Here is an 18090-nt window from a genome sequence, read left to right on the forward strand (position 1 = left end):
ATAATAATAATAATAATAATAATAATAATAATAATAATAATAATAATAATAATAATAATAATAATAATAATAATAATAATAATAATAATAATAATAATAATAATAATAATAATAATAATAATAATAGCTCCTGCTATCTCTGTGAGAACATGGGGACATAATACTGTATATCCAAGAAAGGAAAGAACACACCAACCTTTTTTCAGTGATACTGATATCAGAGTCTTAAGTAGCAGCCAATATCCAATATATCCAGTGTCTCATTCAACCACATATATTCTCAATATAAAAATTTAATTTGTCAGGCTAATGAACACACACACACACACACACACACAATGACAGGGCATGATTCCATTCAAAGCAAGTCAGACTGAAGAGAAGGAATTACAATGTCTTCCTACAACACAAAAAATAACTTAACACCTTATGGAGGTGTGAACAATATATTTCACATACTGTGTGAAAGCAATTGATCTGAAAGTAAAATCAGTAAACATGGTCATTAAAAAAGTGCTAAGGATGAGCGTAAAACAATGACACTAATGTCATTTAGTTCTGGGTACGTCCATGTTCAGGGTCTGTATTTTGCTTGAGTCATGGTGCATTTCATGAAAACACTGTATCATCATAAAAGTCAGCACAAGGAATTTAATGCCCACAACAATGCAGCAAACACTGGCTAGGCTTTCATCCATTATATTGTTATTAATGATAAACTATTTTCAGCCTTTAATGAGGGATTCCAACTCAACAACAACAATGAAATTAACTTTCATTACAGCTGTACTGATAAGCTCATCCACAGTGAAACAAAACATGCTGTCCAAAGCAACCCTACCTGAGCCACAGTACATAACATTACACGTTAGGTAATGCAGTTAATTTATTATAAGTAGCTTACATCTTCAAGTACAAGATGAACAGAGAAGTCTAATTGAATATGATACAGTGGTGTCATGATGAAATAAACTTTTGATGCAGGAAAAAAATGTCCTTTTTGCTTATTTTCAAATGAGTAAAAGATTCAATATTCTAAAATACAATAACTGAAATGAAACAAAATGGGAGATGGCTAAACAATGGATTGATGTGATTCCACTTAACATGTCTGAAGCACACAGCTTTTCTTGTTCTGTTGTTGTCTCGTCCTAGGGACAGGAAATTAGGTAATGGTATGATGTAAAATCTGTCATAAGACAATTTCCCGAATAGATTTTAATGTGCTTTTACATTTTTAACACCTGTAACAAGTCACTGAATGATAGAGTGCAGTAAGTTAGGTGCCACAAAAAAAGACTTCTGAGCTGTGGATGGAGGATCTCCATTTCAGTCAGCTGTGGAGACTCACATGTCATGCCCTCCTCCAATTCCCATGGCAACAGCAAGCTGAGCATGTGCTACCCAGTCATGTTAACTAAATCTGTGCCACCCAGTTGTGTTCAGTACTTTAGTTCATGGTGTAATCTACTCAACTGAGAACTGAAAGTAAGTTCCCAGAAAATGATTCAAGCCACATCTTATTAAAACTCATGACTTAACTTTGCTGCGCAAGTAATGTCTCAACTGGCTGTTCAATGTTTCTTTCTTAAAAAAAAAAAAAAACACTGTAAAAACAGTAGTCGATGAGGACATCAGAGCTGTTGGATTCTACTTAAAGGCAGGGTCTCCGATTTTTGAGAAATGTTTCAGAAAACTGAGTCGGGCCGAATAATAAAAAAATCAAAAACAAAATTCAAAACAAACGTGTATCCAATGAGCAGAAAGGGGCGTGTCTTGTCAATATGGGCGGAGAGACTGTTCAGTGCGCATGTGTGAAATTAGCAGAAAGCGGTTTTAACATTGACATGAAGGATAAAAACAAAGAAAGAAAGCGAAGAAAGGCTTACGATAAGGCAAGAAGTAGGATCCGTGTTAATATAGGATCAGCATTTAGCTCAGGAGTTACTGACTCGGGAAATTCAACTTTACTTAAGACGCCGAGACGCTTTTGTCCTTCTCAATAGGTGAGTAACGTTGGTTTTGCTTTGTTTCACAGAACTAATATATGCCGTCCTTTGCATGATTATGCTTGTGTGTCATTTTTGCTTGTTTGTTTATCTGCAATCGTTTTGTTCTTCCCTTCAGCTATGATAAAGACACGTTTCTTTCCGTTATTTACCTGGGTTACGTATGTATGTATGGGCGGAGCTATCAATATAGGGGTGGGACCCATTTGGGTTAGGGGTGTGTTTGTTTTGGTGATTTCAAATGTCGACATTGGCTTTCAAAAATCGGAGACCCCACCTTTAATGTAAGGAATAAGAAAAACCTATAAACCCTGCAGAACAGAAGAATGCCCAAAAGAAGGAGCTTTCTTACTGGAAAGCTAATAATGAATTAGTAATACCAATGTTAACATCTACAATCTAAACACAACAACAGCAGAATGTAGTGTGAATACACCATACAATGTGATTGTTTGTAGATTGTTTGTGGATGGAAATTAACACATGAAATGAGCGAGCAGGCTTTGCATTTATCAACCTGGTCAGCACTCCACAATGCAGGAAGAAAATGGTGACCCCCAAAGGAATAACAAGAAGGTTATCAATAGTGAAGAAACACATGCAGGGCTTAAAATCTAAAAGCATAAACACACGAAAGGTGTGTGACATTCAGTATTTACAGTATTACTTTAGTACTAGCTGAGCCAGAACATTACCTAAATAATGTTACTCAAAGCCTCACTGGGCATTTATTAAACATCAAGTGCTTTACTGCAGAAAACTAGAAGCGAGACAGAACAGTAAAGATTTAGCTGCATCTTCCTCATTCATTTTGATCTTTTTTTTTTTTTGTAAACTCCATTCCACATCTCTTTTCTTCCAGCCTGGGCACGAGCATAGAAGATATTTAAAATAATAAATGCTTTTGAATTTAACCACTCATCTACTATTCAGAATAATTAGCCTTTTACTTAGGATTTGCATTAAGGTCCAGAAATGGATAAAATGTACAATTATTAATTAGCAGCTAGCATTCTTCACTCACATTGCCACAGCTGGGGTTGCACAAGTCTGTACACAGTTAGTGTGGGTCCCAAACCCTGATAAAAATGGGAGGGTTGGGTCAGGAAGGCATCTGACATAAAACTTGTGCCAATGATCCCCTGTGGCAAACCCTAGTGGCAATAGCCAAAAGAATAAAAAATAAAGAAATTTATAAAATAGACCAAAGGAAAAATGTCTCAGTTTCCAGTCTTCACATTTCTCAGTGTTTCTCTGGATGGTTAACATTTTTGAATGGGTATTTTCACCTGGAACCACTGAAAAGGAAACGCTGTTATACAGAGTTCTACATTACACCATTATGGTTGTGCCCCAGAGACACCAACCCAAGAACCTACACTACCTGACTGAGGTTTTCTCCCAAGAGGGCACTGAGATAAAATGTTTTTTGGACAGCATGATGACATCAACTGTCTGACGGCCAATATTTAAAAGAGGGTAAACATAATGTTTGCAGCTGCAGCATGGATAACAATTCATCAGATGCAAAGTGTTATTAACTGTAGATGGGAGATGAGATACTGAAAAGATTTTTTCAGGTTTTCAAGATCGGTTTCAACCTATTGGGGTCTCTGAAGGTAGTATGATCTTTGTGAAGTTCCTGAGACTTCCTCAGATTTTTTAGGCAGCAGGTTTTCACTGGTGGGTACTCTGAAGGTGCCATTTAATGACAGTCATATATTCTGTCTTTCTGCTTTAATCTTTTTTATCATATACAATCAACATGGCCACAGCATGAGCAACACACACACGTCCTGCCAAGAACGTTAAGCTACAAATATGCTGAATTGAACAATAGGCTTCATAAAAGCTATTAATTCTTCACAGAATGTTAAGCACTCACTTATTCCCTAAGATTATCAAAAATTAGCACTATAAATTACAATTATTGTAGCTAACTAATTTACTGCACAGTCTTAATTGAGTAATCCCACATAAACTTGTTTGTAGAAATGAGAGCAATTTCCAGTTAATTGAGTAGGCATCTCAGTTACGTTCCTCAGCACTAAAACTTTGACTTGAGAGAGTGGAATATCGTAATCTCTTAACCAGCTTTGTTTCCTCTGCAGATTGCTTCAAAACCCTGGAGGAGTGTAGAAAGACTCGGCCTCAGCTCACTCACTCCGGCATTTCATTTTCAGTATGCTATTACTTTGTGAGGTGGTTGAGGACCCTTTTTCCTCCCACTTAGTCCCTTTATTACAAGTTGATGTAGTTCTGGATAACCAGCTATTCTTCTCTCCTCTTATTGCCAACCCAAATCAGGCATACAATTACAATTCAATTTTAACTGTATAGCTCTTAAGGATAGGTGATCCCACAAAAGACATTTTCGCAGGTTTCAACATGAGCATCCGGCCCTTTATCTCTCTATTAAGGGAACTGAGAGTGCTTGTTCAGTCCCTTGTTATCCTAGCAGCACTACTCCTGTGTGCCATCCCTACTGAATGCAGCTACAGCTTGTTTTCTATCTCCCTAAGATCTCTCACATCTCACTGCTGTGTTTCCTGCACTGGCCTCCTGTTACAGCATCAGATTAAACATTGATGATACAAAACTGTCTATGGTTACCTTCAATGTACACAAATGAAACATCAAGACTGTTCCCTGTGCTTTTCCACACTGGATCCCAGGTGGTGGAATGAAGTGATTTACCCGATCAGCAGACTGCATAATAATAAACAGGGATAATAAACCTGATGAACCTAATATCAGAACACTGTGCATGAGAGAACTTCACTCCAGACATCAGTCAATCACAGAGATGCACAGAGAACCCAACCCCCCACACACACACACTTACACTCAAACATGTGAAACTCGACACAGCTAAACTCACGATCAAACTGAGGGCTCTGGAGGCACCTGTCTAAGCACTTCAGTAAGCACAAAGGTTTTTTTTATCACCTTCTCTGTATCACCTTGGTATAGCTCCTCTCTAACAGTGTTAGCATGAGTATTCATTTCTGAAGAAGACTACAAAGAATTTCTGGAAGTCTCACTGGATAAATAGCATCTGCCAAGTGTTAAACAGTGACACTATCCAATCATGAGTTTTCCTCTGAGTGTGTAACAGCGCACCATGACCATAAAAAGGCTGGCTGGCTTCACTCGTCTTTGAGGAAACACATGATAGCCTTCACCTTCCCTGGTTGGTACCTTCATCTGAATGAGTAGACTAAAGTAATTTATTAATCCCCAAAAGGAAGATTCAGCCACAAAAGCAACAGGTGTAATAACCCAAGAATATCACAAACCTGCACAATAAACTCACAAAACACTGAAAATTACCACAAATAAAAAAAGAGTGAAAATACAGTACGCTGACAACTTCCGAGTTAATTATAGACTGACAGATTTCTATACAGATTAACTGTAGGACAAATGTTACAGGTTGGCAGGTTTAATACTGTTAGATATGTGATGAGCAGTGTTAAAGGGGAGAGATGCCTAATGGATGGGAATTGGCCTGGAATATTAATAGGTAAAATTTAATTAGAAATAAACTGATAAGTGAATAAATAATATAATAATAAATAAAACAAAGCCAAAGAAAAAAACAGTCTATATGCTTTGTAACTCTGCTTTTCAACTGACGTATGACATGCAAAATCACCTGATTATTACCAATCAAATTATACCTATTCAAAGAAAAATAGAAAAAAGCAGCAATATAATGATGTGTGAAATTCTGTGGCATTTGGAAGAAAATGTGCTGTTAAACTAAGAATTTCTCAAACAGTGAATCCAGCACTGAGGGTAATTACCAGCGTCAGAGAAATTCAACATAATTCTCAGAGCATGAAAAAAGAGATGACATCAGGAGGTCATGCTCAATTTGTAGATAAAACCCTCTGCAATTTCCTTTTTCTCCTTCTCTTGTCTGGGCCCACGCACAATACAATAACCGTGATGGAAACTGTTAAGACACCTGAAATTACAGCATGGTTTATATTAGGAGCAGGGAAAAAAAAGTACAGAGCTTCTGAATCCACCTATATGCTCATTTCTCACATTTTAACTACGAGCCATGATTTTTATTTTAACTACATTTAACACATTGTTAAACATGCTTCAGGACAGATTTATCTGAACACAGCCAAACAAGTGCAAGAAATGAAATCTTCCTCACTGTTAACATTAGTCACATGTTGTACATAAACACAGCCCACAAGTACATGTAAAACAAAAGCGAGAAATCCCAAAACCTCTGATAAACCTCTATACATCATACATCAGTTCCATCTGAGTCTACACACTCTAACATAACCAGGTCCTGTGCAGCTCTTCACCATCTATAGTCTCACCAGTTATTTTTCATTCATAGCTACACAGATAACAATTCCTTACACTACAATGCCTGCTTACATATGTGACATGATTAAACAAGACAATGTATAGATGCTAGCCAGTCTTAAAGAATATCTATTACATGTGACTCAAGGGCAGACCACCATGAATCACCGACATGCACAAAAAGGCCCCAAAAAAATATTATGGATTACCGAAAGATGTTTGTTTTCCAAAGGCTGTATTAATGGTTGTAACTAATTAATAACTAATAAGGTTAGTATTTAATTAGTATTTAACTATTAAGGTTAGTATTTAATTAATAATTAGTATTTAATAACTAATAATAACTAACTAACCTAACTAATAAGGTCAGCTATCATGTTATAGCTGTCAGAGTTTTCTCTAAGGTAGGACAGGGCTTGGCAACTACAGCATGATCCACAGCCCCCAAATGTGGAAGTTTGAGCAATACAGCTAAGAGAGTATTGTAATGTATCCACATGATTACAGAGGAATAAACATATCACAGCAATTAGAAGAAATTTTGAAGAACAACAGTGATGACACAATGAAACATCTGCTTCTTCATCTGTTCAGTGTTACACATCTGCAACATGACTAGAGAGCCCAAATTTATTTCCTCGAAACTGACTGTCTCAAGGTGTTCACAATCATGACCATGTGACAGACGAGGTGATGAGGCCACAGAAACTCGTTCTAAAACATTAGAATCAAATGCCACCTTCTATTAGATAGGGAGGCGGTTGTCATGGCACTTGTTGCTGCATGCTTGTTGTCAAGCACAACCTGCTCCGGTATTCACAAGCTTATAGCGGAAAGATGAAGACAATAAATGCAAATTCACAAAGAAACGAATCAGTAACACTCTCAAGTGCAGGGTTTCCCGCAGCACTTTGCAGTTCGGGCGGCCCGCCTAAGCTGGGAAACCCTACCGCCTTAACTAGGTCGTCCAAAAAAAAAAAAAAATCCGCTGCACAAAAGGCCGTCAAGTGCATCTCAGAGAATAGCGCAGACGCGCTTCACACCGCGAGCGGGCACGTACGCCACATGGCCAAAATGAGAGAAAGACGTGGTCCGTCAATGTCTGGAGGATAACTAGCCAGTTGATAAAACGCATGTCCGTGAGAACTGTAAGTGGACTTATGTTTTGGGTTTATTTAAGCCTGTTATTGTATTAGTCTATAGTTCTTGCAAATTTAATGTTAGCTGGTGATTTTGTTGTTTGAGTTCTTCATCTGCTAGCTAGGTTGCATGTGCCTGTTTTTAATAATTGTTAAACGTAGTTCAGTGTCTGTGGTCTATCTCACAAAGAAGCCCCGCCCAACCCTACCGCCTTAACTAACAAATTTTCTGTGGGAAACCCTGAAGTGTATACACAGACACACATACATGCACACTCTCACACATGCACATGCACACACATACAGTACTCACATCTGCACCCACGCATACACACACTTACACACACACATGCATGCGCATGCATACACACAGTCATTCGTCTTCAGTTGAGACTTGGGTTACAGGTGGTATCTGTTCTCACCACTGATGGAATAAATCTTTTATAAATGAGCTCTCTCTGGAGTAGCCATGTGGACAGAAAACAAGCAAACCCACCGACTCCGGATTAACTGAGAAGAGAAAGAAAGACACAAGCAGCAGAAAACTCAAAGCACATAAACATTGACATAAACGTCACAACGTTGACCATGTGTGTGTCTTCACCACAAGGCTAGAAACACACAATTGTCTAGAAAGATTTCCTATCACTGGAGCTAAGGAGCACAAACATGTTCCAGCATGACCATGGCTGCAAAGAGGAAACAACAAAAAGGTAAAGACTCTATTAATGCACATGGTTTTTGGCCATGCAGTGTCCATGGAAGGGATCAAAAAATATGTCAAATTTAGTAATCCCGGCATCAGACAAATATCTGTCCTGACCCTAAGTACATGATTAGTACATCTCTAATGCTGAATATGTGTCACTGCAAAGTAAAGCATGGACTGGAATGTATCCTAAGGAAATGAACAAGTTTGAGATTCTATAAAGAGAATGGGTTTCGAGCAGTAACATCTATATGTCTTTATCGCTTTAATAGCCAATCATTTCCAAAGACGAGGCATGTACCTTTCACCACTAGACACATAAATTGTCAGTGACTAGGATTTAATTGCAGTTTGCCTGTGCTCTCAGTTACAGGTCAACAGTGCTGCAGAAGTGTGTGATGTGTTCCTTCTAATAAAGCCATTCTCCATTCAGTCATTCGGGCAAATTGAACTGCCAGAGTGCAGCATCATCATTTGCTATATTCACCAAGGATGGATCCTCAGAGAACTCCTCTCCACCTGAGAGAACACACACGCACGCACACGCACAAACATGCACACGCACACACACAAACATGCACACGCACACACAAACATGCACACGCACACACACAAACATGCACACGCACATACACACACGAACATGCACACGCACACACACAAACATGCACACGCACACACGCTCACATGCACGCACACACAAACACACACACAAACACACCCAAACACACACACATGCACACACGCAAACACACCAGTCTCATGCCCTTCCTCCCTGCTAAACAGCTAGTACCCCAGCGGTGAAGCGACTGATATGAAAGGTTAGTACTGATGCAGACAATCTGTTCCAGGTGACGAAGCACAAAGCAGCGCAGGGGAGAGAATAAGTGTCTGAGACAAAGAGACTAAAGGACAGCGTTCACAAGGGCAGAAATACAGAGGGGCAACATTGTTGAAGACAGTTGTTTGCGAGTGCTAATGTGGATTCTCAATTAAATGACTAGTAATGAAAACTGTAACCATTAGTAAACAGTCACCAGCATATGTTAGATCGGGCCTTTTAAGAACTACTATAATCCATTTTGTCTGCAGTCCATCCAAATATACTAGTTTCTTTTTCATTTTTTACCTTTTCTACTCAATCCTTTCCATCTGCCTGATGGCTGATCTGGTCTGGTTTTCTTATAAACAGGTAAGTGTGTGTGTGAGTGTGTTTGTGTGTGAGTGTGTGTGTGTCTCAGTCACACAGGCTCAAACTACAAGCTGACATTTCAGCAGGTACTGATTATTCAGAAGCAAACACACTGCTTAGCCTTTCCTTTGTCCCGTCACACACTCAGATGCTACATGCACTGCCTGGAATCAGCTCCATATACATAGCATGAATAAATAAGCCTAAAAGCTCTACTTCTCTATGAATTATTCACAACTTTCCAGACCCCAAATTTTCCTCTAATCACATATGTATTTTTATCCTAGTAAGAAAAAAATCAAATGCAATTTGATTGAAATTAAATTTCTATCTGTCCAGGATCAATGCAATCTTGTCGAAAGTTTGAAATTAAAACAATTATAAATTAATGTTTATAGAATTTCAAATGAGTGTGGAATATATAAATATAGTTTACATGCCTTTTGGAATCCTTTTATTATACTGAGACACATTTCTATATTTTCTTTATGAGCACACAGAACTCAAACACATCAGACATTCAATGCCTCATTTATAGAATGCACATGAGACCAATTGTAGCTCTTTTTTGAGAATATAATGTGTTTAGTCTGCAAACTTAATATACCAATGTTATTCGATGCATAGCTTACAATTTATAATGGAACCCAGAGCATGACAATGCACCTGTGCACAAAGCAGCTCAATACACAAAGTGCATTTTCTATTCTCACAAAGCACTTTAATGTTCAGAGCACTTTAATGTCCCGGCATGAATTCCTAACTACAGCTATTAAAGTTCATTTGCTACACATCGAGAGTCCCCATTTTCTTCTTCACAGAAAACACACCACCACTAACTACATCGCCTCTGTCGTATGTGTGATCAATATCGTGTTTCCTGGATATGCATATTAATCTTTATAATCAGCACGTGGTCTTCAGGTCAGAATTTATCTTGTAATGAAATTCTGAGTTTTCAGTTTAAACATCTTTTTTCAAAACGTTGGTCTATTTTCACTTGGGATAAAAATGTTCCTAAATTACCCACAATGCAGTGCTGTTTAGAGTACTACATGCTGTTTAGTACTCTTTCTTTCTCTATCTAAAGATATGCTGCAATATACACATTGCAATATATAATGCAGCAGCTTTCATCTTGAGACATTTGTAAACTCGCTGTAATAAAGGTTACAGACAGGACATAAATTTTTCACACACATATCTAATAGCCTGCAAAAGCAGAATTAGAGAACACTAATATAAAGTTCTAAAATAGGATCAGTGCCTAAAACTCTAACACATGATGATTTAAACTTCAGAATATGAGGAGCCATCATTCAGTGTTTATACGAACCAAAGATAAAGCAGGAATGAACAAGGCCTCCACAGGACAAAGACCTCCACTGTCTTATGACTTCCTGCAAAGACTCAATGATGAAAATATAAGAGCAGCACAAAAATAACAAGCACTAAAATACAGGTCAACACTTTCAGGTCACGTCTCGTGTTCATGCAGCCGATCTAATGTGGTTCTTCCAAAATGTACTTTCTACTGTGTAGTGCTCAAAATTACAGGCTTTAATATACAACAAGCATTTTAAATGTCCATTTTTGCATTTCCAATGATTTATTGAGATCTCGTAAGTTCATTACACCGATCCATTCACCACAGCAAAACAATACGGAGCAGCTTCTCTAGACAGTGTGAAGGGAAAGTCAGTGTGTGGGTTCTCATAGAGTTTTTGCACTTTTCAGAGCTAACAATTTTGAAATAATAAAACTAGTGTGAAACAGGACAATATCCAAAATAAAAATAAGTAGGCTGAAGATTGAGTCATAGCAGATTAAATACCAGAAAAATAACTTTTATAAAGAAAACACAGAGAGAACACACAGCCTAAACAACCTGGTGTTGCTAGGGTGTGCTAAGTGTTTGCTAGATTGTTGATATGGTTACACTGGGGGTTTCTCACTGGTTACTATGGAAGCTTCGGTGGTGGTTAGTTGGTTGGCAACATATACGTATATAAATACATACATACATACATACATATATATATATATATAATGTATTTATATATTATTACAAGAAAAATTCTATTTGGTACAAAATTGATTTCCTTCAATGTTTGGCAATGTGTTCCCAAATTCAGTTGTACCTACATCTGAAAGTTTTTCAATGTGAACTCACATATTATGTATGAATCATACACTGATGTGTGCAATGAATGTATGCATTGTACATCACACTGATAGAGAGCTGATTTGAGGCTCTTACTTCCTGTACAGAGTGTGTACTGAATACATTTCAGCAATAAGAAGTAACCCCACAGGGTCAAAACTGAATTTAAGAGCCTTCACTGCAGTGTCTAAGCACTGATCAACATCAGTACAGTCTTCATCATTACTGAGGACTACAAGTCAAGAGACAAATAATGATGCACACAACTGCTGTCCTTATACTCTGCTCCAAAATTAGCATTTTCTCTCAAAAACAAATATGTTTAAGTAAGAAAATATAAGAAAACTATATGTTAGAAACAAAATCACAAGACAGGCTGAAATGACTACAGTAATCATGTCATAGATTTTAATCTTCATTCTTATGTCAGAATGTGTGGAATTGAGACTCACAGCTTGGAGATTAATCTAGAAACTGATTAAGGATTTGACAAAATGTTATAATATTTTTCGACCAGAAAGGGCAATCAATATTTTCACCCCTTGAAAGTATCCAACAGTAAAGTTACATTTACTAGGAAACCCTCTAGAATCATGTAAGTATCATTTACTCAGTAACACTTAAATCCAATACAAGGAAGATGACCTCATGTTTACTTTATCCATGTTACCAGAGGAATTTAAAGCACAGGCATTTGTGTTCAATCAACGTGCCACTGGCTTGTTTGAGAAGCCTATACAAATAAAACTAGCTGAATTTTTTTGTACATTAAGACTACATTGATCACAGTAGTCAAACAATATACCATGAGACTGTACACAGCCCTTTCCAGTGTAAAGAATTCTAGTATAATTTATGTCTGCATTGCAGACCAACATGAATAAGAGCATTTTTGGCCATAACATGCCTACGATACAATGCCAGTTGCCCATTATTCATCTCTGATTAGTAATCTAGGGAGTAAGATTTAGCTTTATAACAAAGCCCACTAGGGGTATGTTTGCTGGATGCTCAATTCTGCAACAGCTGGAGATCACATCACTTGAATTGCTGAAGCTTGTTCTGGCTCCTTATCCTGGAGACACAACAGTCGCTAGTGGGAATGATGAAAGTGCAAATGTGTTCTCTGCTGATGCATGGCTGTAGCAATTGCTCTGCTGGGGGTTGCTGGGATTGTGTTGCTCACCAATCTCTCTTTTTTGTAAGGCTCTTGTTTGCTAAGTGCCAGTAAAAAAGAAACCCAACAGCTGTCCAAACTTCACAAGCAGTTCTAGCCAAGTGCAGCTCATGTGGATTAGAGAGAGGATGAGAAATGCTGATTCCTCACTGCTCCGTTTGTGCACACTCTTACTTGCCCACTCATAGGAAATGAAGTACCATGAGAAATCAGTTTCTTTCATGCTGAACAAATATTATCTGAGAAGGTGCTAGAACATAAATAAGACATTCAGCTCAGGTGAGCAGGGTGAGATTTATTTACTTACTGAGCCCATACATATTCATTACATCTGTCTACCTGTACAATTCAGTCCAACTGATGCATGCAACATGTAAAGCAGAACTGCAGGTTTTCTCTTTGCTGATATTTGAGTGTCTGCATTCAGCATCTTTGTGATCTACTACATTGGGTTTTGTGTGTGGATGACCTATCTGTTCATTCCCCCCACTTAATGCTATCTGCCAGTGTCCTGAATTAGTATTCACCTCTTTAAACAAGACAAAGTTAAAGTTAAAGTGTTACAACCTGAAATTCAAACCAGTTAAACAAAACATCCCACTATGATTCATTTTTCACCCAACCATCAGATGCCCACCAGGAGGCCTCCTAATGCAGATGAAGATGAAGAGCCCAGAGAATCAGCTGCAACAAAAGAACAAACAAACTACTCACCAGAAATGGTATCATTAGATCTGCAAAATAAACAAATGCTGCTCCCAGGACAAAGCCAATAGCAACAGGGAAGAATGCAAACGACCCATATTTGCCAGATTCTTCTGCCATTTCAATAGCAGGGGCCAGTAGGGACCAGTATGAGGCCGCCAACATCACCTATGGATAATAAAAAAATATATTTTTTTTATAAATAAATAAACATGACATGATCAAGCATAAAATTATACAGAATCAGTGTTATAACTCCAATAACAAATGTTCTGAAATCAACAATGACCCTCGTTTACCCAATAACATCTGACCATTGATAGATTTATAATTCCATATTACTCCCTATATTTGTGCAATATATTTGATAATTCCTACACTATATTACACTACCACAATATTTACCACAAAATTTACTCTGACTATATTATATGTAATCTTAGCCTGGCATTTTGTCTAATACATATCTTGAAATGGTTCATCACAAGAAAGGAAAAATCAATATTGCACCTCTCACTCTAACAGAATGCACTGCACACTAATAAGAAAGTAGGTGATGTCTTTTAGATGTAATAAGAAAATGAAAACCTGTTCTCATTTAAGGCATTTTAAGGAGTGGGAGTCTTTAAAGTATTAAAGTAAAATATATATTAGTATATATACAGGGGACCAGGTGTATGACATGGGAAAAGTCTGTACCCAGTCCATCAGGAAACACTGCATGTTTAAAATTATATAGCTTACACATGATATTAATATGGAGCTCATTGGATTTCAAGAAAAAAACCTGAATTTTAGCCCAACAATTGGGTTATACAGATCTTTATCAGATATCTTTTGCTTTCCTACAAAAAGAAAGAAAACATTATTATTATTATTATTATTATTATTATTATTATTATTATTATTATTATTCATTCATTCATTCATCTTCTACAGCTTATCCGAACTACCTCGGGTCACGGGGAGCCTGTGCCTATCTCAGGCGTCATTGGGCATCAAGGCAGGATACACCCTGGATGGAGTGCCAACCCATCACAGGGCACACACACACACACTCTCATTCACTCACGCACTCACACACTACGGACAATTTTCCAGAGATGCCAATCAACCTACCATGCATGTGTTTGGGGAGGAAACCGGAGTACCCGGAGGAAACCCCAGAGGCACGGGGAGAACATGCAAACTCCACACACACAAGGCTGAGGCGGGAATCGAACCCCCAACCCTGGAGGTGTGAGGCGAACGTGCTAACCACCAAGTCACCGTGCCCCCCTACTCTCGGAACATCATGAAATAAATAAATCAGTGGGTACAGTGAGGGGAGAAAGTGGAAGAGACGGTAAAAAAAAATCCTGTCGGTTGAACACCTCGAGATATATGTGTAAAGAAACACTGGATTTGGTTTATACGTTTGGCCTAATTTATCACAGCTACAGGCACAGCATCTAAGAAAAGCATAAAGAAGATCTTCACACTTTCTCTCAAGTCCAACACGCTCTGGCAGAAGATGATCAAATGTGTGTTCATTTGTCCCCAAGACCTTTCATTAATGAAAGCACAAAACCAAAAGGAGACACCAGCACTATATCTTAATCAAAACCATGCCTTTTCCTTACAAATAACCCCACACTTGACTATACACTAATACATCTTATTAATTACTAATGAATCTTCAACAAATGAAAACACACCTGACACAACATGTGAAGAAAAGATGAAAGAAAGACAACTATCAGATTCACTAATGTCTCATCTGTTATCTGTTTAGCTCCCAATACAGCAAAATCACACAAACACCTCTTTTTATTGCTCACATACGATTAATTAGAACTGATAAATGCTTGGTCTTCACACAGTTTGAAATTTCTGTCCTACTTCTGATAATCTCTTCAAGATTATGTACTTATGCTGCATATGATGAGTGAGGATGTGTAAAGTTTCTGCGTATTGAGTGGGGACGTGTTTAATTGGCATGTGATGAATTGGGAAATGCTGAGCAGAGATGTGCTGAGCAGAGATGTGTGGAGCGAATATGTGTTGAGTGGGGATAGATATTACTACATCTGGTTTGGAAGATATGGGCTTAAATACTTAAATCAGGTTAATTTTTTTTTTTATCTACTACTTAGTTTGACAGGTAGATTGCAAGATACATCCAGGTACATAAATATTTCAGCCCAGACAGAGTTATATTTATTTTATTTGTCTACCACAATATATTCTAGTTGAAACTGCACTGTTCAAAAAAAAAAATGTTAGGGTCCTAGTCTACTTGTAGCATCAGCCAGTACCTGCAACCCAATCAGTTTACACACATTTACAGATAGTCCAGCTCGTGTGAGATGGGCAATACACATGGAGAGCTGGACAGAGTCTTAAAAAGGCAACATCCCAGCAGCAGCTCCTTCTCACCAGCCTGTGATCCTCCTGTGCTTAATTTTGTAGGGCTCTGACAGCATTCCTATTCCTCCTTTCACAGAAGGAACGGGAAGAACACTGCCAGAGACCTATTAAATGACCTCTAGCAGGCTACTGGTATGCATGTTTCTGACCAAGCTATTCAAAACACTAGAGAAACTTCTAGAGAGAGCTGTGCATTTGCCAGAGAACACCAGAATTGGCAGGTCCTCCACTGGTGCACCGTTATCTTCACAAATGAAAGCAGGTTTACACTGAGCACATGTGACAAATGCCAAAGAGTCTAAAGATGTCATAGGGACTGTAATGCTGCATGCAACATCATCCAGCATGACCAATTTGGTGTTGGCTCAGTGATGGTCTGGTACAGGGATGATTGTCAGACCTTATGCAGGTACAGTGGGTAGATGCAATGTAATGCCAAACCTGACACCGTATTTAGGCAGTTTCTGGATGACTCTGGCACTGATGCCATTGACTGACACAAAAGTTCCCCAAAACTGAAATCCAATTGAAAGCCTCTGTGAAGTTATCGGATCATCCGAAGCCACAAAGTAGCACCAAAGACTGTCCATGAATTTTTTGAACAGTGCAAATCTATCAAAGATCTGACTAAATCAGACATGCTCTAGGAATTACAGCAGCACCCCCTCACCTCAGCAAGTAAGCAGATGAAAGGACTAAAGTCGATTTATCATCATTACACAGGCAAATGTGCAGTATCTTTTAATAGTGACAAACTTCATTTGGCAATTAATTCTTAGATATAGCTTTAGTCTGGCTAGAGACCTATGATAAAAACCCATAGTGCTTTAAAAACAGATTGTTAAAACTTGTCAGTTTCTGCTCTCAATTAAAGATTAATAGGACTTTTACTGCCCACAGCAAGCCCAATGTTGCTGTCAGCTAATAGACAGAGTTAATGAGGCCATGCTAGCAGCATTTCTGTGTCAGTTTAAGGCTCATCGTAAAAATAGTGAGACAAAAAGAACTTCCATAACTTAAATCTCCCTCAAAATTGATCTTCACATCAATTTCCCTTGCTTTCCAAATAAAGACGCAAAATAAAACTAGAATTAAATAAGATGCTTAGATAAATAAAACATTCACATCATTCTCAAATTGGACCCAAAAAAAAAAACACTATTTATAATATCAGGGCTCCAAATCCTAGACCAAAAACTACACCTCTTCATGAGTTTTCCATCTGTAACCTTGTGGTAGATATAAGGGTTAAATTTCCTAGGAGTGGGTCCTTTTTCCGCTTCTGCCATTCACTGGAGACAGAAAGGACCAGGGGTCTCATTTATAAAGCGTGCATACGCACAAAACGGGGCTGGAAACGTGCGTACGGCAGTTTTCGCGCAAAGGTTGTGATCTATAAAAAACAAACTTGACGGGAGAATGTGCGCACCTTTAAGCAAACTTTGAGACGTGCGTACGCACATTCTGGAGACAAAGGGAATTGGCGACACAGATGGGGAGGTCGTGAACTGAAGTTAGATTGTAGAAAATGCATGTGAGAAGAACGATTATAAGAATTAATGACATTTAATTTTCACTCCATTTCATACGTTATATCCATGAAGATTATATCCAACAGTGTTATTTGTGTCGATTGTTTTAGGCTATATATGTATATGACTACATGTGATACATGTAGTGACACATGTGATACATGTGTTTTAGGCTATATATGTATGACTACATGTGATACAGAATAGCATGAAATACCCTTTTATTAAAGAACTGCAGAGCACAGTGTAAAAACGAAATATTTTCCTTAATGTACATATAATCATAAAATGTCAAAGTCTGCAAATACAGTCATGAAGCACAATCGCTACTCATCATCGGTCCTATTACGGTGTTCATTACAAAACCGTCATGAAGAAGCATGTATTCACTATAACATTTGCTTCATGCTTCATGATGGCACTGCTGGCACTGTTGGAGGATTATGCCAATTGCAGAATAAGGAGAGAACGAGTTTTCAGGGACTGTGATGATTTCCTGGCCCATTATGATGACTGGCTAATAAGCCGATTTAGATTCCCTAGAGCTGTGCTCTTAGATCTATGTGTTGAATTGGGTCCAGTATTAAAGAGGGCAACACGCCGGAACCATGCCATCCCAGTCCAAATACAAGTCCTCACCACTCTGGGGTTCTTGGCAACCGGCTGTTTCCAGCGGGAATTGGCAGACATGTAAATTATTTATATAAAAAAAAACT

General features: G+C 38.1%; 1 protein-coding gene across 2 annotated transcripts in view; it reads right to left on the minus strand.

Annotated features, from left to right (window-relative positions):
• Positions 1-18090, minus strand: part of LOC132841499 (zinc transporter ZIP11-like) — a 103777-nt gene that overhangs the window by 72772 nt on the left and 12915 nt on the right. For both annotated transcript variants that reach the window (XM_060863836.1, XM_060863835.1), the window contains exon 4: positions 13443-13601. In XM_060863836.1, the coding sequence (XP_060719819.1) occupies positions 13443-13601 (159 nt within the window). The remainder of the gene's footprint in view (positions 1-13442; positions 13602-18090) is intronic.

This window comes from Tachysurus vachellii, chromosome 2 (genome assembly GCF_030014155.1).
Source record: "Tachysurus vachellii isolate PV-2020 chromosome 2, HZAU_Pvac_v1, whole genome shotgun sequence".
NCBI classification, from domain to species: domain Eukaryota; kingdom Metazoa; phylum Chordata; class Actinopteri; order Siluriformes; family Bagridae; genus Tachysurus; species Tachysurus vachellii.